This window comes from Psittacula echo, assembly GCF_963264785.1.
Source record: "Psittacula echo genome assembly, chromosome: 7".
In the NCBI taxonomy this organism is placed as follows: Eukaryota; Metazoa; Chordata; class Aves; order Psittaciformes; family Psittacidae; genus Psittacula; species Psittacula echo.
Window position 1 is genome coordinate 41643809 of NC_137740.1, and position 25941 is coordinate 41669749.

Sequence of the window (25941 nt, forward strand, 5' to 3'; positions counted from 1 at the left end):
CATTGGTGTTTCTCAAATGTCTTTGTAAAGATAGATAGCATTAGTTACAACTGCTTGTATTATATGCATATTTTATTTACATTTATAAATCCAGCAGGATTTTGTAACAGATGCTGACAGCTAGGACAGACCAAGTAGATTCTAGACATCCATCAGAGTTCATTATAACCATGTGAATAGATTCTGTATGATAGGAGCATTTGGAAGACACTTGGGACCAACTCACTTCACTCCCTTTAATTGTATATGATGGTTTGTATGTTCATGGATGTGGTGAGGAATGTTTTATGTTTTATGTTTTCATATCCTACCACATTAGCTCTATTAGAAATTACTCATTTGTCTTTCTCCTCAGATTTTTGGGAAAAGAGGATTTTTGCAAGCATTTCTGTCATAGAAAAGTCTGAGTAGGCTGTAGAAAAATTAATCTTGGCAAAACTACTGTCATGGAAAGCGTTGACTTTTCTGTATCTGTCTCTTCAAATCCATGGTTTATGAAACACTGGTTACTGGATTTGGGATAGGCTAATATGGTTGAATGATACTGCTTGTATTATATCCCAGCTCAAATTACATAACCGCTGACTTTTTCCCTTAAATCTCAAAAATGTTCCTTAGTTACAGAACTGGGTAAAAACAGATGTAATCTCATTTCTAAAAATACCTATTTGGGCATTCATTTAGTTTCCAGCACTGTTCAGTAAATTTGAGAGATGTCTTACAAAATTTTCCTACTGTACTGAATCAAATTACAGCAATTTACCAGCACCCTTTGGGATAGCTAAAAGCCAACTAGGGAATGTGAAGGTATTTTCCTGTTTACAAAAGTGACTCATGCATCAGGTACCACTTTGGTATGGTAGTGCCACAGCTGTAGTCAACTGACTGTGCTTTCTTCTTGTAGATTCCATGCTTGATCTTGCAGCTCACCTAGGAGGTACTTTTATAAACTGTTGAGTCACCAATTGAGTTGTACTTGTACATCCTTTTATGTTACATATGCACACATGTGTGTATATAAAATCTCCCTAGTTGCACAGATCAGTGGGTTTGAACCTGCTAGGGCTGGGTGCTGCAGAAGAGGGGTCTGTGGTATGTGAAGAGCAGAAGTTTGGGAAGTCTCGGAGTTATTCTGTAGAAGTGTAGTGGGGTAGTCAAGATATTGTTCTAATTCTCTTCTTCATTTGGAAGCTTTTCCTTATTCCCCCGCTTGTACTACAAATTTCTATCTCCTTTGAAGACAACATTCATTAATAAAAACAGATTTTGCTTTATTATGAGTTCCACTGGAAACGAAGTACCATGACCTGTAGCAGTTTTAAAGAAAGTGATGTTGCTTCAGTATACAAAAGCATTTTGATGAGCCATTTTCATTTGTAGAAGTTCCTGACCTATTTAATTTTCTTGTTGCAGAAACACCTCAGTGCCACACTGCTGTCTTCCTTCTTTGAGTTTTCTACAGGTGTAGAGTAGCAAGGAAAATTTGTGTATGAGTGTGGAAGAATGAGAGGAAGCTCTAGGCAATTTGGGTATATGTGTATCTCCTGGGAGTGGGGATTCAGAGATGGTTAGAATTATGATCATGCTACATAGCAGAGGTAGAGGAACGTGGGAGTCTCAGTGCTTGAAGAGGCTGTAGTGAGGAGAGAAGCAGCAAGGGGGAAGTATAGGGCTATCTAGAGGTGTACAGCACTTAGAGGGCCCTCCCTTCATTTCACATTGCCATTTCCATTGTTATGTCCACTACAGAGGTCATCTGAAACTTTCTTATGTGTTTTGAGGATGACATAGTAAGATTGTTACCTCAAAATTCAGAATTCCTTGAAAGTTAGGTTTTGCTGTTCTGAAAAGGTTTGTGGTGCCAGTAAGCTACATAACTGTATTATAGCTTGAGTGCATTTAAGTGTTAAAAATAAGAAAAATAGCCAAATAAATACATTATAAATATAAAACCATGTTTGGTTGAGTTTGGATAGAAAATGATTTTGTATATTGAACTTTTTTTTCCCCCTTACTTATAATCTACAAGATCAGAATGGGATAATTAATGTGTTTGTAATTGCAGTTGATGTTATACTTAATTGGGACACCTGCTCTTGGAGGGGCTTGAAAAATTAAGCAGACTGATGATGTGTATCAGCAGTCATTCATTGGTCACCATGCCCTTCCCCCAAAGCAGGGTCAAAATTCAGAAAAGTAGCAGCACTTTTTTCTCAAGGATCCACTTGATATATAAAAAATAAAATTATAATTTTAACTAGTGCAGCAGTCGCTTTTCCTGAATTATTAGCTGCCTGTGATTTAGAGTTTAGAATCTATACTGATACTCTCTTTGTAATTCAGCTCAAATCCATCTCTATATATCCATTTCATTTCTAAAAGAGTAATAAGACAGTTAAGTGATGAGATTAGCTCCAAGTTCTTAGGTGATTGGGTGGATCAGTGTGGATCTTTCCAAGAGAAGATTTCAAGGTATTTTTGGTAAAACCTCTGCTTCTGAACTTACATTGTTCATATCGGTAGTTAACACACATTTTTTCTTTTGGTTTCATTAAAGGAAGTAAGGGGTTTCTGTTGCAAAATGTATTCAAGATTTATAGGTCAATCAAAACTACTCATATGTTGTTAGATTTTTAGGTGGATTTTCATGTATTTTTTGTTTTTAAGGAATGTATCCATTTACTGAAAATAAGATCCAAGTATGACAGCTTTGTAATTGTTTTTTGTTTTTTTTTTCTCTTTTGTCTTTAAAACAAATGAGTCAAAGGGGAAAAAATAAAAAAAGCAACGCTTTGTTAGAGCTCACCTTTCAGTGGCCAGTATTTGGCCAATTTTTCTGTTACTGACACTTCATCTATGCAATGTTTTCTGTTGGAATTTAAAGCGGAGGTAACTAAGCCCTGGGAAATAGTATTACTTTCATGTGTATAAGCTAAGATTATTTTCTGAGCATTTGTCTTGAAATACATTGTAAATCTTCTATTGGTAGAAGTCCAGCTGGAGTAGCACAAAGCCAATAATGCTTTTGCAATACTTAGTTTTCAGTATTTGTTTTGTATCAAGAGGGTAGCTGAGAAACAAAGGTGGTTTAAAAGATAAATATATCCCAATTTCATAAAATGGAAATTTATTACAAAAAATAAAAGTTTATCCTGCTTTGGAATATGTGGTCTTTAGTCTTCCAAACTTTTGTTCTTGTGTGTTTGTACTTGGTTCTACTAATTTGCAAGTAATCCAGATTAGTCAGTTAAAGTATCTTTAAAATCAGGCCCATTAAGATTAGAAGAAGGGTTCTGCTATATATATAGTCCTGATAGACACTATAAGGCGGCTTATACATATTTTAATCCTTTAAAACCTCACTTCTGCTCTCTAACATAATGAATAAAATTGTTTGTCTTTGAATAGTGCAGCCTTTTACAAGCTGTGAATGTGTGGTAAATCTTCAACAATATTTTTGGTAAATTCACTTCAGCAGTGACTGAATCCAGCCTCTTTCTGATTTTTGCAGGCTCTGCAGGAAGTGTTCTTAACTAAGTACAAATGCAGTTTTTCTAATCTGTTTTGAAATACGATTGGCCTAGTCTTTCAGGTGATTAATGGGGTACAAGCCCATTACACATTAAGAGTGCATGAAAGCCACCAATAGCATGTGGAATACATTGTGGTCTCTCTTGGGTCTTGTTAATATAAAATGACAAGCATTGAAGCCAGATATCTCCTCAAAAATAATTTATGATGTTTTTATTGTGGTCCATGCATTTTAATAGATAACCTCTTTGCTTGTGTCTTTGAGTGGTAGCACTAAATATGCTATACTCCACAGCCTCTTCTGCTAACCTAAGTTTATAGTACAGCCTGTAACAAGGAAAAGTGTGCAAAACAAATGGTGCTTACGAATTTATCAAATACCGGGTAGTGGTACATGATTAGACTCATAAATACAACTTCAGTCATCTACATGCTGTCGTAGTCCTGCCTCAGAAGCTTAGAACTGAAAACCACTGTAAGGTTAATACAAGATCAGTGTGGTGGTGGCCATCCTAACTCACTGCCAGGCTCTGTTTCTCACTTTCTTGGCACCATGAAAAGGAAAATTGCATATTCTGAGTGTGGAGAAAAGACTATAAATCTGTAGTTACATAAAACTTATCATAGGAATCCTGCTTTGCAGATCCAGTGTGCCTTGCTAAAGAAGGGCTTTCCACAGACAGATGGGAAGAGGGAAGCAAGGGGCATACTTTTTTAATTAAAGTGAACTTTTTCAGCTCTTCGTGGGTTCAATATATGTAAGATTCTCAGATTCTCAGTACTGTGCTGCCATCTGTTCCCTGTACACACATCTATGCTTCCTTGGGTTGCTTTTCCTTCTGTGCTGTTAGCTGAATTTTCCATTCCTTATCGTTGTCTTCTATTCTTTTACCCCATTTTCTAGAATGTGTTCCAGACCAAAATAATTTTCATTGCAATCTCTTTTTCTCTTCTCCTGCATGTACAGACTACTCACAATGTAGCTTTGAGTGTCACTGTCCTCTTCTTGCCCACCAGATATACAGTCCAGGAATGTTTCACTGGTTGGACCCTTTCTCTGAAGGTTTGATTTCTGCCAAATGTTGACATTGAAAACACTACTGTTTTCTAGGTAAAATCACTTTAGGACTTTGGGAGCAGAGTAATCTTCCAGGATTTCCTAATTCCCACCCCACCTACCCCCCCCTTTTTTTTTTTTTTCTTTTTTCCTTTTTTCTTTTATTTTTGCTGTGCAATATGTGCAGACATGAAATTGAGCGAATTTAGTCTAGTTTTGCACCATCTGCTTATCCAGTATAATTCTAAAGTTTAAACTTGATCCCAGATGTATGCATCCAATGTTCTTAAAAACTGATTATATGTAAACCTGAGTAGGCTTTTTCTTTTTTCTTTCCCTTTGGCAATGGTGGGGCACTGTTGGGTAAGTGCCATGAATTGAAGCAGCAGATGCTTGTGCTTCCTTAAGCTCTGTGTTGTGATAGCAAGTACCACTCCCTCCCTGCTCCTAAACTTACTGGAAACTTTGAGGAAATTCTAGCCAAGAAGAAAGGCTGTTATTCTTATGTTATTACTTCATTGCATTTCATGTTAGTCTTGCTGCATATTACCCTTTATTCGATGTATAGCATTAGCGGCTTCCCTAAAATTCAGGACATTAGAAGAGATCATGAGTTAAGTCCTGTTCACTGCTGTTGCATATACATCAGGTTTCATAGCCTGGTTAAATTATTACATGAAAGGATTGAGGGTTTGGATTGTGTGGTTCAGTTTTGGTTTTAATTTCATGGGGCGTATGGGGGAATGTTTCTTGTGCCACCGTTGTTTTTATTAAAATACTATTTCAGAATCTCAGTGTTTTGAGTGGCTGTGGAAATTGGAGGCATATTTGTACCAGCCTAGTCCATTTGGGTTAAAGTCAGTTTCGCTTTTTCATTTAAATAGCTTTTGTCCTTTGTTTGGTTACCCTAATGATATTATACCAGAGATCAGTCATTTTTCTTCTCAGCCAAGGTCTTCATTAGCTCTTAGCAAAGAAAGAGTGCCGTTTTTATCTTTCTCGCCGTGCCTCTTCCAGCTCTGAATTTCTGGAATGTTGAAGGTTTTATATTTATATGTACATTGTATGGTTTTGTCACGCTTAGCCATGTTGGGAGTTTATTGTGCTGTTCACTGTATTTTAGGGGGGAAAAATAAAATCAATTTTGTCATACACATATATATGTAATATTACAAGGATGCTGGAGAGGGACTCTTCATTAGGGACTGTAGCGGTAGGACAAAGGGTAATGGGTTAAAGCTTAAAGAGGGGAAGTTTAGATTGGATATAAGGAAGAAATACTTTACTGTAAGGGTGGTGAGGCACTGGAATGGGTTGTCCAGGAAAGTTGTGAATGCTCCATCCCTAGTGGTGTTCAAGGCCAGGTTGGACAGAGTCTTGAGTGACATGGTTTAGTGTGGGGTGTCCCTGCCTATGGCAGGGGGGTTGGAACTTGATGATCTTAAGGTCCTTTCCAACCCTTACTATTCTATGATTCTGTGATTATGCATTTCCCATGAGAAAGAAAGGAATTATAAAGAAAACCATTCTCCAGGATTTGGAAGAATGTTGTGGTAATAAGCTGAATGAAATAGGTAATTTAGGCATACAGTGAAATTCTGTAAACATTGAAAATATTGGAGAATGTGAGAGTACATGAAGGTGAGGTATCACTCTGTGCTTGCCTAGTTCTCATCCCTGAATCCCTAAATACTTGCTTTTTGGTCAGAGGCAAGTGTTAAGCTGTCGTGGTTTAAGCCCAGGCCGTAAATCAGAACCACGAAGTCCACTTCTCCCCCCACCTTTCTTCCCTCCGCTCTTGGAGGGACGGGGAGGAGAATCAAAAGAATGCAGCTCCCACGGGTTGAGATAAGAACAGTTTAATAACTAAGGTATAACACAAATCACTACTGCTACCACCAATAATAATAATGATAAAGGAAATAACAAGGAAGAGAATACAACCGCTCACCAACCGGTACCTCACCCCCACCCTGCCATGATCCAGCCCTTCCGGGAACTCTCCGTTCTACCTCCTGGGCATGACGTGCTGTGGTATGGAATACCTCTTTGGCTAGTTTGGGTCAGGTGTCCTGTCCCTGCTTCCTCCCGGCTTCTCCTCCCCCCTGGCAGAGCATGAGACTCACAAAGTCCTTGGTCAGGGTAAACATTCTGACCCCCAACTGAAAACATCGGCTTTATCAGTATTATTCCCAGGCCAAAAGTCAAAACACAGCACTGCACCCGTAGAAAAAATGACTGCTACTGCTAAACCAGGACAGTATCCACCCCTTATTCCATACCATTCACGTCATGCTCAGATCCCACATTTTCCATATACCCTCGCTCTCATCTCAGTGCACTCTTATCTTAGTGCACAGACCAATCCCTATAAAGCTGCTGAGTCCATTCGGTCCATGATGGTGGGCTCCATCTCTTGTAACAGTCTTTCAGAGCAGGAGAGGCCCATTGCAAAGTCCACCCCTCGATCATGAGTCCATCTCTATGTTGCATCTCTGCCCTGATGGCCTGAAGTGCCATGGCCCATCAGGCTCAAAATAATTCACCCTCCCCTGCAGCAGTCTCTGCAACTTGTCGTCAGGGACTCCACACAGCTGCCTTCCATCTCCGATGCTTCCAAAGCACTGGAGGGGCCCAGTGGATTAGATACTCGCCCATACTGTCCCACACACTGTGACACTCATGACTGTCCAGCCTTGGGGAAAACCTCTCGGTCCCCCTGTATTGTCTAAACCCAGACAAGACCCAAACCTGACTTTGCTTAACTCTCGAGATCAGACAAAATGGCCGTGGGTAAAACACACTCTGTGTGTGTGCCAACATGGTGATCCCCATCACAATCAGCAGGCAGGTTCCAAGGGTACCCAGAGGCCATTCAAACCCTTCAGAACTCTCAAATGATGTTGCTGTGCTTGAAGGCTCTCTCACCACCAGCTTCTCTTTTTCTGAGTCCAGATCTTCTTCCTCTGCCTTGCTGGAAAGTGCTGTGGGGTCTCCTGCATCCTCCTGCGGCTCAGGCTCACGGGGCTCGGTGGGCTGCTGGGGGATGCTCTCGGCCGCCGCGGGGCTGGGCTCGGCCGTGGGGCTCGGCTCCTCCGCCGCCTCCTCCCGCTGCTCGGCAGCCGCCTCCTTCCCTTCCTCGGCAGCCGCCTCCTTCCCGGCCTCCGGCCCCGCTCCCGCCGCCGCTTGGTCCCCGGGGCCCCTCTCCCGGGCCGCTTCGGCCGCCGCCGACTCCCGGGGCCGCTCCCCCTCGGCTCCTCGCAGCCTCACGAAGACGGAGGCAAGGACGAGGGCCAGGACGGGGAAGAGCAGCGGGACGGGCAGGTACAAGTCCGCAGCCTCGTCCATCCTGCCCTGCTGCCGGAGCCCCGCCGTATTACAAGCCATTACCATAAAGTACAATGAAACAAGAACCTTAGCCCAAGGCCCACACTTGATAAACACTAACACAGCAAATACCGGCTCTGAGTAAGCTACAGCACACTGAAACTGTGACATCAAGAGAAACAACTTTGAGAGCCAATAAATCAGCATTGTGCCTTGGTCAGATCTGTTGGTATCTCAACCCTTCAAGCCCCACGTTGGGCGCCAAAAAGAACTGTCGTGGTTTAAGCCCAGGCTGTAAATCAGAACCACGAAGTCCACTTCTCCCCCCACCTTTCTTCCCTCCGCTCCTGGAGGGACGGGGAGGAGAATCAAAAGAATGCAGCTCCCACGGGTTGAGATAAGAACAGTTTAATAACTAAGGTATAACACAAATCACTACTGCTACCACCAATAATAATAATGATAAAGGAAATAACAAGCAAGAGAATACAACCGCTCACCAACCGGTACCTCACCCCCACCCTGCCATGATCCAGCCCTTCCGGGAACTCTCAGTTCTACATCCTGGGCATGACGTGCTGTGGTATGGAATACCTCTTTGGCTAGTTTGGGTCAGGTGTCCTGTCCCTGCTTCCTCCCGGCTTCTCCTCCCCCCTGGCAGAGCATGAGACTCACAAAGTCCTTGGTCAGGGTAAACATTCTGACCCCCAACTGAAAACATCGGCTTTATCAGTATTATTCCCAGGCCAAAAGTCAAAACACAGCACTGCACCCGTAGAAAAAATGACTGCTACTGCTAAACCAGGACATAAGCTAAGATCATGCTTTTGTTTTTATCCAGTACTTCCACTTTTATGTTAATTTTAGCTAAGGGGGTTTCCTACAGAGTCATCTCTGTCTGTTATATCTGTTTATATAAAGTCTTCCATTAGTGTAAACTTGATGCTACTTCTTTGCAGTTTGTTGCCTCTTTTTTTTTTGGTGGGGTTTGTTTATTTGTGGGGGGTTTTTTTGTTTGTTTTTTGTTTAACAAGTGGTAAGGTATCACTGCAGGGATTGGTTAAAAACAAGTGTGTAGGTAGTTATAAATTTGCATTTTGTTTGGATTTCATTTGATACACACAGCTCAGATACAAGCCTGCAGTCTTGCCACAAGCTGTTGCCTATTGACGGTCCCCTCTTATAGAGCATGTAAGAGGGAGCAGCTGTGGATCATCTTCTGACTGCTATCTTGCATCTACTTTTCTACATCTCATAAACTGCCAGATGGCATCAATTTAATAAGAGATTGAAGGTGCTGAAGACAGTTCTGAATTACAGAGATAGAAATGTAAGCTCTCCTAGACAGATTAGCAGAGCTCAAAACCCAAAAATCCCAACTGTTTTTCAGCCCCAAACCCAGTGATTTTGAGATTTCTGTCCATGCTGTTCCTCCCAGAACCTTCTGTAAGAGGAATATAACTCAAATTTTTAGCTTGCTGTACACCAAAGGATTTCATATTCCATCTGCACAGAGTGTTTAAGCTTTTCCTAAATATGACATTTCTTGGCACCCCTTCTTTTTGAACATAGAGCCTTCTCAACCCCAGCCCATTAGTTTCCTTTTTTGCTTTATTGGTGTGGCAGGAGCCTCTATGTGGAAATTATTCTCCTTTTTACTTCTGCAGAAGTCCCTGTCACTCATTCAGCACTCACTTTCCAGGAGTTCTGATGTGAAAAATTAAATTACTCCAGGAGACTGCAAGACCAGCAACGCAAAGAGGATGTATAGGATAGAGTTAAGCGATAGTAAGGAATAGCCTCACCTGTTAACTCTCTTATGTACTACATGCTACATAGGGGGGAATCGATTCTTTCAACATTTGACACATGATACTTTCTTAACAGAAATTTGTGGTCTTTTCCAGTATCTGTTGCAAAGAACTGCAGGTATTTTCAGTACCGAACAGGCTGTAGCACAAGAAAAACCTTGGGTTATCTGGTGTTTTCAATACTTAGTTTCCTTTCGGGGGGGGGGGGGGAGGGTGTGTATAGAGGAGGGGGAATCACTTATGTCAGAAATCTCAGCTACCATTCGTGTAGTATGTTTGAATTTGACAGCTTCAGTCTTCCAAAATACCCAAGAAACAGGTGGGAGGCTTAAGAGATAGTTTCTCAGGTGTAATGAGTAAAATTAAGTGACTTGGCTAAGGCGATGCAGAACAGCAGTAGCACAGCAGGAGTATACTTCTCTCTCTGCATCTGGGTCCTTTCCCTAAAGTATATTGTTTTCTAAAAGATGTAATTTTTTCATATTCCTCTTAGATTACCATCCTGTTATCTTAAATTCTTTTGCTATTAGTGGTAGCACTGATCCTGGTGGAAATAGTTTTTGTTTCTCTTGTTAACCAACCTTATCAGTCTGATTTAGTGCTGGTAAATTACTTGATCTGGACTTCGTTAACATGCACTCAATTCTGTTTTTAAAACTGAGATACTGTCTTAAGAACTAACAGCGTTTGGGTTTAAAGGACAAAACTCAAGGTTATTTAAGAGACTGTGCATATTGTCATGTTCTGGACAGGGTTAATAATAGTTGCTATTGCTTGAGCATCAGATTTATTAGTAACCTTGATGAAGTGATACACCAGAAACTGGTTCACAGAATATTCTTCTGTAACTTTTTTTTTCTTTTTTTCTTCTCTGGTTAGCTTATGCTCACTGTTTGAGTTTGTGGGGAGAAAATGCTACAGAATGCAATACGATAAATCAGTCATAGTATTTAGATAAGTGTTGAAGGAATCTTTAGTGATTTTTTTTTGCATTTTAAAGCCCTGTCTTGCATTTCCTGTGTAAATTATTGTAGACAGGGAATAAGGGTGCAGCTAGGAAGAGCAGCAGAGTACCCAGTTCAGCAGCTGCCTGCTGCACTCACCCTGGCTCTCCTAGTGTTGACTTGTTCTAATCTTGCATCACGTGGTCTACTGATGAAGGTGGTGGCTGCAGAACGTGTCTTTTAACTAGGAAGGTTTTACAAGTGGATCTGTTGATCCTGAAGTCCAAACTATTCAACTGAAGGAAAAACTAACTTGTTCTGAGTTCATATTTTATGCTGACAGCATGTAAGTACCTCACTTCAGGAAATGTTTGTCCTGAAGAAGCTATTATTATTTTGCTTGCCTGTCTTTGTAGCTAAAATCAAATACATTTAGCTTAGTTGTAATGGTACACAGTGCTGTTTCAGAGCACAATCCGTTTTTCCAGGATTAACATTGTACATAATTCTTGAGGGGAGTTAGAATCGCTAGTGCTGTTTAGAAGTGGATTGAAATTCATGCAAGAATTCTGGATTTTTTTTTTTTGCCTTTGCTCAGCTCCAATGGAAACATTGTATTATTCAGAAGATGTTCTGCGTATTTCCCACCTTGTAGCGCTAAGTTCTTTATCTAATTCAAGTCCGGTAATTTTAGAGTACAGACACTTTTCATTCCCATTTCTTTAAAATTTAAAATATATAGTTCTTTATTTATAAGCTTATGCATTTCCCATGTATGTTTTGAAGTTTTCTTTTTGTTAGGGGTTAAAGTTTAGCTGTATCGGTCTTTATTACTATAAAAATGATATTGATAGAAATGGTTGTCTTAATTAGAAAGAAGTAGTTACTGTAACCTATAGATTAAACCCACAGAATTTTGAAGTGTAGTTTGCTTGTTTATTTGCTTTGTCTAATCATAATTATTTCAAATTTTATCTCGGTTAATTGCTGAAGTTCAAGGAAAATTAATTTCAATGCCCTCCTTTCTTGCAGAATACAGTCGTTTTGAAGCTAAAATACATGATTTACGGGAACAGATGATGAACAGTAGCATTAGTTCAGGATCAGGATCTTTGCGAACCAGCCAGAAGAGATCCCTCTATGTCAGGTAATCACCTTTCTCATAGTATTGCTAGTGTGTTTTTTCTGCAGACTTTTATATTTCTGTATTTGCATTTTTAGACAATTATTCATTTTTGAACTTAACAAATATATATTTATATGTAAAATATATTAAAAATAAAACCTATTTTAGATCAGTTAATATAATGGTTTAAAAAAAAGTAGTAGCCATGAGAACCCTGTATGAGTGCTGTTATTTGCTTTTTGTCTTACTTCAGAGATAATCTTCTAGTAAGAGTGTTCTGAAAGTCAGTGTATGTGTGGAATCTTAATATATTGCTTAATTAATGTTTTTTTGACAGTAGTCTTCATATTTTTCCTTGTTCAGTTCTTGAATTCAGATTTGTCTCCCTTTACTTAGGCTTTGACATACTTCCATTTTACTTCCTTTAGCTTTATTTGTATTCTCAGCTTGTATTAAGAAAACTTAATTCTAGATCCAGTGGCATTTTGTTATAGAATATTTTCCATGGTAGCCAAGAGAGCAAATGCATCAAATTAAATGAACTGATTATTCTTCAATAATTTATTCATATAGAATTAAACATAAAGTACGTTAAAAAGAAGTGGAAATATAAAAGAACGTGAAGCAGTTAAGAAAATGGGTGGTTTCACTGGGAAATTGTGGCAAGGTGCATCTTATTAATGTGCCAGCTAACTCCTGCATCAATTATCGGACACTGATACAGCATAATATTTCAAATAAGGAGTGTGGGGAAAAGGGTTGCATTTTTAAGAATAAATTTATTGAATTCCCCAAACCAGCTCATCCCTGCATTAAATAAGGGCCAGCAGTAGCATCTTGGCAGGGTCCAGACCGTTTTAGTAGAGCAGACAAAACTTCAGTAGTGCTGGTTCGCAGGTTAAACTTGTTTCAAAATGTTGTACGACCTCACTGGCATACGGGCTGAAATCCTTGGCCCAGGGGCTATTGACTTTTCCCATCCAAAGCCGATACATATAACATCATGAACAAAATAGTATTGAGCTATGGGACAGGAAGCAAGTCTTACCTGAATCATGGCGTCTATGCTCAGGAAAGTCTTAGTCTTTACAACCTATTTTTGAGAGCTTTGAAACAAATGTCCTCATACAGGACTTCTGTTTAGATTGACTATAGCGTATAGTTCTTAAGTTTTGACCTATCATTTTAGTAGCATTATATGTGGGGTTTTTTTGTTTTTTTGATTTGGTTGGATTTGGGTTTTTTCAGGTGGTTTTTTTTGTGTGTGTGTTGTTTTGGTTTTTTTTTCTTTTTTTGTGTCTTTTTGGGGGGGCTGGTTTTTTTTTTTACTTTACTGTAAATATTTTCGGGGGTCAGAATTTAAAACTGTAAGGATAAATGGGTTAAATACTAAGCATAAGTGCTTGATTCCAGTTATCCATGTTTTAGAATTTCTACAGGTAGGTGTACATATGGATATTGTGCTGAGACCTTCCTCCTTTCTATAATCACAAGCTTTATTGCTTTAGCCCTCATCATGTAACTAAGCCTAAAAAATTCTAAATACTTTTCTTTTGCTTGGTTACCTATAGCCTGATTAGGTTCTAAACCGCTTATGCTCATGTTCACACATTGGTCTGGTATTTTAAGCCGCTGGCAAGCATTTTGTGTTTATGTAGGTATTATTCCACTGAGGGAAGTCTTTGAGCTTTTGACTTTGCCAGCTGCAGAAGAAAATGCAGCCTTCCCCAGGTTGTTGGCAGAAAAGCTTTTAAGACTCTGTAATCAGCCTTATTAAAAGTCAGAACAAAATTCTAAAATGCAAAAATTCCTCAGGAAAAGTACTTTCCCACCCACATCTCCAAACAGAGGGTGCTGCTGGAGCTTTTGAGATCTACTCTTGTCATCACACCAAAAGATGCCAAAGATTGGTAGGCAACTTAGTATACACAGGATGGTTTCACATCTGTTCTGTCTGATTTCTGATGTAATTTTGACCTCACTGAAGTAAGTTTTATGAATCTTTTCACATATTGCCAGATACTGGCAGAACATGTTAGTTATCCAGCCTCTTCCTTATGTAAGTCACTCTGGTATGAGCATCCTGTACTCTTAATTGTACCAATTCAAAGCCTATTTTAGTAACTGAAGTTACCTTTTTTCTATAATATTTGGTTTTGGATTTTCCATAAAGGATTCCAGTTATGTAACATAATGCTGAATTGAATGGTAAATCCAACAGTAAAATGTTTATAGGCATTCAACCACAATTGCAGAAAACCTATCAAATACAAACACTCCAAAAATAATACTCTGGTGATTTCTCAAAATCATGGTAACAAAATAGCAAATAATATCAGATACATCATTGTGTCCCTATAACTGAAACTTGGTATCTTTATGAATATTCTGCCTCTAAAGAGTGTTTTGGAGGCGTTATATAATATTAAGGAAAAGATTATTGTGTTTCCCTGAAGATACAATTTGAAGTAAAATGGCAGATTTTTGTTCTTAATTGTATGTGTATCAGTATATGGTGAGTAGCAATTTAACAAACACTGCTTGGAAGGAAATACAAATAATAGCAATTCAGCAGCAGCTAACTCTTCATTTGTATATGTAATACTACCCACCTCGTCTCCATCTCCCCCTCCATCTCCCCCTCCCCCCCCCCGGACTAATTAAGATGTACTGATTTAAAGGCCTTCCCTTATTTTTGCTTCATATTTATTTTAATATTTAAGAGGAGAGAGATTCCTATACAGTATTTTGATTTCGCATCTGAATTACATCTATATGCTGTCCTCCTTCACCTGCAGATTCAAAAAGCAAATGTGAAAAGATGAGATAGCTCAATGGTATCAAGCTTCTATGATAATATGTTGATAGGGAGTAAATGTGATCCATATTTTATCTCATCTTGCATGCCAAATCTCAGTCTGTGCAATGTGCATAGAATTCAAAATTGAAAATTACTTTTCCCTTTGTGCATTTTTCTGGCATGATACATTTTAAATGCAAGCAATGGTGCTGATTTCTGCTTGAGTCAGAGCAGAAAATGGTTATGTGTCAAAGTGGAGTAAGCTTTACAGTTTTAAAATCATTATGAAATCCTAACTAAGTCAATTGAAAAAAATAAGATCTGGCATTAACACTAGGCCTGAAAAGTGTATTTGCCTGCAGGAGGAGCTTAGTTGGGCATTCCTATGTTATTCTGCTAGTTAAAACATCTAGTTTCAAGCAGCTTTCCTAAAAAACTCAGAACGAAAAAAAGAACCTCCTTTATAACCTGAACTTCATTCTTTCTGAAGTGGTAAGATTAATTCATGTTTCATGAAGTAATACACGGAGATGCTTTTGCTGCAGGAATTGCTTTGTTCAGCAAAAATACCCTAAAAGATGATATGCTTAAGAAAAACTTGATCAGCAGCCTGTGGTACTGAAAGTAATTAGTATAGCCCGGTAAAAAGATGTTTTGGAAAATTTGGCACTGTTAACACAGCTATTAAATTTTTGGCTTTGAAACATAAGCACTCATGAAACACACAACTTCAGTTTCTGTAGACTTGTAAATGGAGGAACCAAGTTACCTTTTTTAGTGCTGAGTAGTGGCTGAGTAACACAAGGTAAAATAAAAGGGAGGATGTGGTGCTTTCTCTGTAAAGTAATTTTAGGAGTAGTTGATCAGAAATGCCAAGTTTATTTTTAAGTAACTTTGTGTTTATAACTTACACTAAATAAATGTAATGGTATTAACAATACCATGTATTAACAAGTAATAGAAGTCTCCATACAGGGAGTAAATAAAGGAAACTTTTTATATACCAGTCTGTAGAAAAAATATGTGATCTTGACTGTGAAATGAGTTCTCATTTGGTGACTTGCCAAGCATACAGGAAAAGCCATGTTAATCAGTTGGAATCCAAAGAGATTTTTGTTAATTCTGTTTACTTTTTGTCACATTTATTTTATCATTCCCAGTGTTCCTCTAAATTTTAGTGCAGAAGTTGTCACTACTGTGTGGTACTTTAATTCATCTTATAATAAAACTATCAGCTTTGACTTCATTCTCCAATAAAATTATTTTTCTTGAAGTGCCCTCACCAGAGGAGAGGTATTTAATGAAACAGCCTTTCATTGTGCAAAAGAACTATTCTGTGTAACCATTTATCTAGTTTGAAGAGCACATACTGATAGTATGTTTTTATCCATTTGTGCTTCTATTTAACTCTTACAAATTTTTTTTGTCATGCAGTCAACACAACTGTTAATGCTGTTAGGCCCAGTTCACTGCTCATATTTTACATTCAAACTGAAAGTTAGAAGTAGTGCTGGTAGAAATCGTTGCTTGAATGCTAAGAAGAATTCTCAGGAAGTAAATTTCATGATGCATTTAATTAAGTCAGTGAAAATGTATACAACTTGAATATGCATTAAAAATATGGAGTATGTGCAGTTTATTTTGAGACACAGAATGATGCTTGTCCAGAGTCCTTTCTGAACAAATATGTGCAAAAAGAATCTGGAGGAATAATCAGTAGGGTATAATTTTCTTACCTGCAGTATTCAGGCTATTTCAAAGAAGAAAAGGGTTCTAATTTTTTAAAAATAATTGGGACATTTCTAGTATGTTATGGGATTAAACTAAAACATCTTATAGTAGAAGTTGCACTGCTGAAGGAAGGTTGTATTTCAACCTCCAAGCTGTTCCAAAATTGAAAGCCTAAATTTTTAATAAATTCAACAAACTAAAATTATTGCATGTTTAAATATAGGGCTTTGTGTATTATGAGAGTATATATTTCTAAGCTATTTTAAAATTTCTGTCTTGTTCTAGAAATTTTAGAAAATATTTGTTAAAACTTTTAGCCCTTTCTGAAAAGTTTGTGATGCTTTTTAGGGCCCAAGAAAGGCATAGGGTCTCAGAGAACTCTGATTTTGCGGTAGACCTCATGCTAAAGATAAATTGATCTGACAGAAAATTTTAAACTTCTTCTCTGTAAGCGATTTGTCATAAACAAATGTAGTTCAAATCCAAAGATATGCACTCAGTTCCGTAGAAAGGCAAAATTTGCAAAGCTAAAATAAGTTATGGAGCAAACAGTTCCAAACAAGTACTTACATGGGTTATAAAAAAAAAAAAAATGAATCAGGCATTAAAAATCTAGCAGAAAAAGGTACATAAGATCAGTGTTCAGCATGAAGAAACAAACTGAATTTGGACAAGGACACCATTTTAAAATCATTACATTGCAATCTATTGATGCTACTTTGTGATGGACTTGGAATCAAGTCTCTAAATAGAGACAGGATATCGTTTAGAAGGTTCATCACTGACAAACATCTGGCCTTACAGATGAAATCAAGTTGAGGTTTTTTTGGCCTGGGTCATACAGGCACTTCTTGCTTTAAATGATAGAGGTTCATACACTTATTTCAAATGTAAAATAGGAGTCCTTCATAAGGCATAATCTTAGGATTATTTTAGGATTTCTAAGGTGTAATCTTAGAGTTTGGTAAGAGGGTCCTATTACCATTCATTTTCACATCCTCACAAAATGCTCAATTGTGCTGGGAGAAAAATACTGTGGGTCTCTTCAGTTCCTCAGGAAACTGATCGAGACATAAAATGAACCAACAGGGAGAAAAGAAATTGGTTTTAACCCTGATCAGTTCTACAGTATGGTGGACCATGTGCTTTTCTGGATAATTGTGCTTTCATAAGCAAAACTGGGGGTGGGAGGTAAGGGGGAAGGAGTCCGTGCAAAGCAGGCAAAGATGGGTTTGGATAGTAGCAGACTTGCATAAACCAACCTTGCTGGCAAAAGGAGCATTAATAAAACTGTAGTCACACAGCTGGTGTTCAGGTATTGCTGGTGCCTATTATTTGAAAATAGGCATTTAGAAAATCCTTAGAAGAAAGGCTGAGATTACCTTGGAATAGTTGGGAATTTTCCAAAAGAATGCACATACGGTTCTTTGTGTTCAGGCACAATAACAAAGTTGTTGGGGTTTGGTTTTTCAGTTTTTTGTTTGGCTGTTGGTTTGTTTTTTTTTTCTCTGTGAGCAGGATACTGACTTTCATTTTAAAGAAAGAGTTAATTTTTATTTACTAAAATAATTCCAATTTAAAATTTTACATAAAGCAAGGTACATTACAGAACTTTGAATAGTGCTGTATGCTTCAAATGCTTGCTTGCCTTTTTTATCCTGGGCTGACTTGTAACTTGCTCTGTGCTAAGTACATAATTGAATTGCAGGAGGCATCTGCTTGTAGACATGTTGTAAAGAACTAGTTTTGCTCTGGATTAAGTTTGTTCTCATGCATTAAAACCTAGAAGTGTGTATGAATACTATCCTACATATTGTCTCTCTGCGTGTGTGTATATGAGAGAGTGCATTCAGCCTTCTTGTTTTAAGCAGTTGACAGAATGAGGCAATCATTGGTGAACACAGCCAGCTTTCTTCATGCTTTGTGCTTTTCATACTCCCCTGTGTTTTTTCTTTGCTTTATCAATGTCTTATTTTTTATTCTCATTGTAGAGCTCTTTTTGATTATGACAAGAGTAAAGACAGCGGCCTTCCCAGTCAAGGACTGAATTTCAAATTTGGCGATATTCTCCATGTCATTAATGCTTCTGATGATGAATGGTGGCAAGCACGGCAGGTAACTCCAGATGGAGAAAGTGATGAAATTGGAGTTATCCCTAGCAAACGCAGGTGCGTCATATTTCATTGCTTTGGGTTATCTACTATTAAACGTCTGATATGATTAATGCATATATTGCGTATACTTTGCTCTTCATTGTAAATTCTGTACACATAAGCCAAGCGCTAGTTTGTTGGATTTACTTGGTTTTAAATAATGTGTAGTGGGATTCTGACTAACTTAACAAGAAGTTTGTTAAAATCCCGTTTAGTTTTAGAAGTTGCATTCTGAAGTTAATAAAGGTGTTCAAAGTCCATTTCTCTGTTCTCCCTGTAAGCAAGGTATGGGCTTAATGACATTACATATGGGTTTAATAGCATTACACCATTTATGTATGAAAAGGTGCAAAGTTAATTTTATTCAAATCATGACACTTATCACGAATTCTTTCTACACAGAACCCAGGAAACTGTTAAATCTTTCTTTGTTGTCAGCATAAATGGGATGAGGTGTTTGTTGGCATGATAGAAACCCAAATAGGAGATTAGGTGCTCTGAATCTTAATATCTGCTGTTGACTCTAAATTGAGATTCTTCATTTACTGTGTCATGTTTTCTCTTTGCACCCTCTGGATTTATTGAATCTATATAACCACAAAATACTCCAATACCCTCACAGCTCATTACTTGAGAAATAATATCTTACTTTTCCAATGCAGTTTGCCATTTGCATGCTTCCATTTTCTGCTGTCGTCAGCATAAAAATCTGTCCTACAAAAGGTACACCTATATGCTTACATTGTAACAAGTAGTAACTTGAAGTTCAGGAATGTTGCTGATTTTACCATTTTTGTGTATGTTTTTTGTGGTAGAGTTGAGAAAAAAGAACGAGCCCGTTTAAAGACAGTGAAATTCAATTCCAAAACAAGAGGAGATAAAGGGGTGAGTTAATGAAGCCCTATTTACACCTGGCATTGTGAATGGTAACCTTTTTCAGTGGATTATCTATGCAGGCTGAGTTTCAGATTTTAGTGAAAAGATGAAATTCCGTCAAATAGAAAAATAAAACAATTCTGAGCACCAAAGCTAACTTTAATTGCCAGACAGTGCGAATTGTTTAAAGACTTAGCTTATAAATATATATTCTCATAAATACTATAAGGTAATAGGAATTGTAGATACTAATCATGTATTGAATAGTGCCATTTCTAACAGCTCTGCAAGTGCTGTTTATAAAGCAGTTTAGTCCTTTAGTATGGTAGTATGGATTGTATTGCAGGACTCCCTTTTTGTGGGAAGGAGCTTACTACCAATTTTCAGGAAGGGTTTTTTCATTAAGGTATTTATTCTTAATGCATCTAGAATGCAAGGAAGTAAAGCTGAACAGGGTCCCCTATGACGAAATGAGGTTTTACAATGTACACAGTAGGGAGACAGCATAAATTAACTTCTTTTTTACTATCATGGATGTAGAGGCTTTAAAGAATTCCATGCAGGGGCATAGGCCAACAAAAACTCAATGCTAGTGCCATTGCTGCCCAGAACCAGTCCCCGTCTCACAGCTGTTTTTTCTCACCACTGCTCTCTATTGGTGTGAATACGTATGTGGTTGGGCTTGAATCATATAAAGTTGCCAATGTAGATGAAAAATAACCCAATCCAAAAGAAATCCTGGGTTTCAGTTTAGTCAGTCCCTTGGTGCAGTTCGCTGCGCAATATGCAATCCCTGTCCCAGTACACATGATGGGAATGAGTGGTGAGAAAGCAGTGTAGCTACTTAAGTGCTAATAGGAATGTTTATAGCCAAAATTATAGCAATTTCATAATGGTACAGCAGCCAAATTTTTTTTTTATTATTTTGAAGGTGAGGCTTTTCTGCAATGTTTTGGTTGTTTTGACATGCGAGAAACAATTTCACAACCTCACAATTTCTACCAATAGTGTATAACTAGTAATTTCAGGACTTAGGTATATGCATTTTAGATGTAAGAGCTTTCTAAAATAATAATATACTGTAATTTTTAAAAATCTGAAACATGCTCTAAGCTTCTGAGGAAGCTATTTCTTAAGTAGTTATTATTGTTCTAATAGCATTAATGCTGTAACATAAGTCAGTCATTATTGTAAATCCCAAAGATTCCTTTTAGTCATTTATTTCAGTTGCAACATTTTCTTTACTTCAAAAATCACATATATAAAATACTAAAGCTTCAGTACTTCATCCTGATAGCGTAGGACTTTAAAGACTGTCCAATCCATATGTATGTCCCTCTGCTAAATGGCAAAGGTTTCAGTTTAGTTTATTCATGAAGTAAATGTCATGCTGTTTTCTGTAAGTATTTGTTTAAAAGGAAATCAACATCTAGTTATTTTCTGATGAACAATTACAGTACTGCTTTGAGGGTTCAGTGAATTATTTGCAGGTTTTTTCTGTTTTGGTACACTTATATTTTGGTATTTGGATAGTGTTATCACCTTGTGATTTTTAGCGCGATCATTTTTATAATTTGAGTTCACTTTTTAGAGGTAAAAAAAAAGCTTAAATATTTCAGATTATTTTAATTACATGAAGTAATTTTTCAAGTGTTACCATGTTCTTTGAAAGATAATTGCATGGTTTTGTGTCTACAAATAAACTGGAAACAATTAGCTTAATTAACAATGTATTTGAAGCACCATTTTGACAATTTCAGAGTTAGTGCACAGCCGCTGTGTACTAGCGTAGCACCAAAGATATGCATGGAATACTGAGTGGAAAAGCAACTACGCTTGCCATTGATAGAGAACTGCAGTTCCCTTTCTTTAGTAACATTTCATTTTGCAAACATGCTTACACTGCTCACAATCTTTTGCTTCAGCTGTAAATGTTTTAGCATCATGGTTTCTTCTTATGGTATTCTTTCTGTATTTGTCATTATGATATTTTTTCCAGTAAGTTGTCTGTACCATACATGTCATTATGGACTGTGTCCTTTCCTGTGTCTGTATATGGTAATACTTCATGGGCAGGATGAAGTACCAACTTCGTACAATTACTCCAAATTTCTACATTAAAACGTTAAAGAATAACCGTAGTGATGGCAAACATAAAATCCATGTTCCTTTCATTCTGAGGAAAGCTAAAAAATCTGGAGCAGAAATGGTTAAATTTTTCATGTTTGTTTCTTTCACATACACGTTTATCTCACTTTCTATGCTGCTTCTGTTTTAATATATTGTTGCTTATGATGCCTCTTTATGATTTGCAGTGGGCTTATGAAAAATTTAATACGATTACTATGCATTTTCAGCTAATAAGCAATTCTCTCTAGGTTTTTATAATCATAGTATCTTTTAAAAATAATCTTTTGGCTAATCTTTTATGCAAAATCAGTATAATATTAGTTTTATTTTCTCTTTTTTTTGGCAATGGAACTGACTCTGGCCATTATACATGCAGTATATAAAATTTAATATTAGTTCAGTAAGATTTACTGAATACTGAACAAACTTAAAATAATTGTGGTTATGAAATATTTTCAAAACTAAAATGAAGAGCATGATTATGTTTTATGAAGTACAATAAATCAGCCACTCCTTTTATTTTACCTATACAAATTGCAGAGTCTTACCACCTCAGTTAAATTGCACCATTTTAGCTTTGTTACATTTATTTCCCCTATTCTTTTGCTCAAACTGAGGGACTTGTCCGAGTGGAACAATTATACAGCTGTGGGACTTCCACTTTTTTAAATTCATGTTACAGTATTTTGCAGTATACTCAACAAAGATCTCCTCTGGGCACATATTTCTTTATTGCCCTTGTTCTGTAGATCATATTAACCTTTCTGGTTGTGAGAAGTCAATTGCAATGACTTGTTGACTTCAGATTAAGAAGGTCAGAAGGACTATAACCTAAAATCTCATCCATGCCAACTGTGGTTCCTGCAAGCATATGATTGGCTCGAATCCAATTCTTTTGTCCATATGTCAGGTTGATAATTTACCAATTCTTACAGTGGAATGAGAGTTCTAGTTGAACACAGATGCCAACCAATTAAAGGTTTTACGGATTTCCTATTTAACACAATATTGCTATTTCCAGAGCTCAGTGTCACTGTGCTCCCATGGTACCATGTCCCTCTTTAACACCTGGTAATCTTAAGTAATAAAAAAGAAACACACCCCATCCCCCCCAAAAAAACAAAACAAAACAAAACAAAAAACAAAACCAACCAAAAAAAACCCACGGTGGTAATGAAGATATTCCTGGATGTTTCAGTATCTGTTACTGCCAAGCAAGTCTGTATTAAAACAGATGGCGAGAAGGATTTTCAATACTGTAGCAGGATGTAGCTTTTGTGTTCCACTTTAGGCCTTCTCTTTAGGAAGGCTGAATACTGGTTTTGTAACTGCACCAAAGAAGGTGGCCAACTGTTTGTCCTATTTGACCCCTAGTTATTACTATATTTCATTCCATACTTAGTGCTGGTAGAAAAGATAATGTACCTTTTGCAACTGTATTGCATATAATAGAGGAAGATAAGCTCACACTGGCTGAAGGCAGACGGTTACTTGGAAGTTAACGTGCCCCAAATTATAGAAATAGCTGTGAATAGTCTTTAACGTATGAATTAAAAATGCACATTTTTTTAAAGCAGCTTTTTAAAAATTCGTTCTGTGGAAGTTTTATTACTTCCTGCTGCACATGGGCTCTTCTTGGCTTAGAAATCAGCAGCCGCCTCTGCAGCAGTAGGGTCCCAACATCAAGTTTTGGGCATTTTCTTACTTTTTTCTGTTACTTCCCCTAATAGAGTTTCTGCAAACCGAATGACAAAAACATGGTAAATTTTCATGTCTTGGCAAAACTGGTCAGATGATTCATGCCTAAAGATGAAAACAAATTTCAGCTGGCTTCAAGTTAGCTGTATTAGTTCTAGTGCAGGGCATAACTGCAATAAAAGTTTTACTGATTTATTTGTAGATGGAGCTTCTCTGTTGTTGTAGAACAGGAAATTAAAGGTGCTGTAGTCACATAATGTCTTGAGCAGAAGGTATGGCAAATGCTACTAAATTCTGTTTTAATTATACCTGCAAATGTATTTGTACGTGAATGAAAATACATTAATGCTCTCCATCACTTATACACAAGGAGCACAGTAATAGTTTATATGTTCAGATGAGTGGGTATGTGTATGTATATGTAGGTAACTAGAAATTATTGTAGCAACTGAGATACAGAAATTCTTCAACAACACAAGCAGCTAATGTCAGAAGTTGCTGAACATAAGCCTTGGATATACAGTTTTTCATGTGGTATTTCTCTATAAATGCTATAATTGCCACAGGGAAAAAAAAAAAAGGAAATCAGTTTATATCTTTTGGAAGTTAATCTTGGTATTGGGATGCAGACTTATGTAGAGCAAAATAATTTCTTTCATTGAACTTGTAATGAATCACAATTGTGAAAGATTGAAACAAATACAGGTTTGTTTTGGTTGTTCCAGTTGGTTTTTTTCCTTATTGTTTGGATACTTTAGCTAGACACATTTCTATTTTTCCTGTTTTTCTATTTTACTGTTATTTAGTTTTATCATAGGAACATTCAGTAAAATGCCAGCTTTTAGCTTCCATTGTCCTTTGTCATTTAGCAGTTGCCACCAGTTTTACTTTTGCAAATGGGTAACACTGGCAGATGCTTCTGGTGTGCTATTACGATGTCAGCTGTTTGCAAAAGCTTGTTTAAAGCCTCAGCATTTATTTTTTTCTTTTAAAATACTGTAATCTCTATAGTAGATAGTATCAGTGATTTCATTGACTTTGAATTCATTATGGTTTGGCCATCTTCTAGCAGTCTAGTTTTTTCACATCTTTTTACACTCCCAGGAAGCCTTAATTTGTGAAATACGGGTCAGGCCATAGAGGATGAACCAGCCTGCCAGTTCTCTCAATACACGTGAAGCATGTTAAGTAGGGAGGGTGTGAGCAAAGCTATGATCCCAATCTCTATTTTTAATGAGCTGAGAAGATAGTGTTAAACTAAATATGCACTGCATAATGTGGTTATAGGAGTCAGCTTCCACAAAGCTGCTGGTCTGGGCCTTTGTTCACACAGACATTAGACATCCTTTGTTTTGCCCCTCCTTCTCTTCTTCAGCAGTCATTCAATGACAAGCGTAAAAAGAACCTCTTTTCCCGAAAATTTCCCTTCTACAAGAACAAGGACCAGAGTGAGCAGGAAACCAGTGATATTGACCGTAAGTATGTGGCATCCGATGGAGAGTGAAGCACACGTAGAAGGGCCTGCTAGCTTGCAGTAGGGTGTTACCATGGAGACAGTTTCATGAGCTGCAACAGGCTAACAGAGCTTGAGGTGCCAATGACAAACCAGTACAAAATCAATACACTGCTTGTTTGTTGTTTAAGTAAAATTTAACCCAGGAGCATCCTAATCTGGAATAAACTGGGTAATACCACTAAGTGACAGTATGTACCTAACTGGAGGACATAGCAGCCTTCCAGCGCTGTCAGTGATGGTTCCTCATTCTGACTTGGAGGAGAGGGCACAGCAGTGATGAAAGTATAATGGAGCTTACCAGCTTCTTGAATCAGTCCCTTTAGACTGGTTTCTTCAAAGTCATTAATTCTAATTTGGTTTTCCTAATGAAGAGAGTTTACTTTGATTTTCGTCACAGTTGCCAGCACTAAAAAGTGTCTTCTCCAAAAGCAGTTGCATAAGTTTGCTAATGCAGACCAGGTCTGCTGCAAACTGTGTTTCTGTGCCATTTGCATCACTGATTAATCTTTACGTGCCAGTCAGGTCAAATCCTAGAGGCTTATCTTCCCCTGTGATGTTCTTGGAACTGTCTCCTGTCGTAGCGCCAATTTTATATATTACTGACAATTATTTTCTTTGTGATTGTCTTTTTATTGCTTGCCCTCTGGGGACTACTCTGCAGGAGGTCCCTGACGACATGGGATCAAAAGGCCTGAGTAAGTGATCAAAATACTCCCAAGTTATTTTAACCTCCATCTGAAAAATTACTACTATTTTTTTTTAACAGATCTCTCTGAGACTGGTGCTCTACTGGCATAAGGAGGCTGACTTTAGAAATGTTGCATAAACTTTTTCTAATTTGTAATGGTTTGGGTTTTTTTGCTTTCAGGAACATATTACTTTATGTCACATTGTATTTTTTTTGTTGTTGTTCAGAAGCTTATCAGCACGCGTTTGTCCTTAACAGTACTGGTTTTAAACTTGATGATTATTTTCTTTGTCACATTTACCTTGTCTTTGCGTTTTTATTTATTTAAAAGTAACTTACAGATTTTTACAGTAGTAGTACGATTGCTGTAATACTTCAACTAGTTACAGTTTTCAGTCTTCTCTCTAGGTGACTGATGTCTACATCAGCTACTTAAACAAAAAAACTTCGCTTAACAAATGCCATGAGAGATTTTCTGTCCTATTTGACCCCTTATGATGCTTTTGGACCAGGTAGAGGGGTAGCTGATAGAGGAGACACAGAAGTATTTGTT

At 37.5% G+C, this 25941-nt stretch overlaps 1 protein-coding gene across 5 annotated transcripts in view; it reads left to right on the plus strand.

The window, feature by feature from the left end:
- DLG1 (discs large MAGUK scaffold protein 1) overlaps nt 1-25941 on the plus strand; it is a 169935-nt gene that overhangs the window by 128774 nt on the left and 15220 nt on the right. For 2 of the 5 annotated variants that reach the window (XM_080622304.1, XM_080622306.1), the window contains exons 15-18: nt 11703-11817; nt 18319-18495; nt 19296-19365; nt 24560-24659. In XM_080622304.1, the coding sequence (XP_080478430.1) occupies nt 11703-11817; nt 18319-18495; nt 19296-19365; nt 24560-24659 (462 nt within the window). Of the gene's footprint in view, nt 1-11702; nt 11818-18318; nt 18496-19295; nt 19366-24559; nt 24660-25361; nt 25396-25941 lie in introns of all 5 variants that reach the window. The other 3 variants (XM_080622305.1, XM_080622307.1, XM_080622308.1) reach the window with 2 other exon arrangements.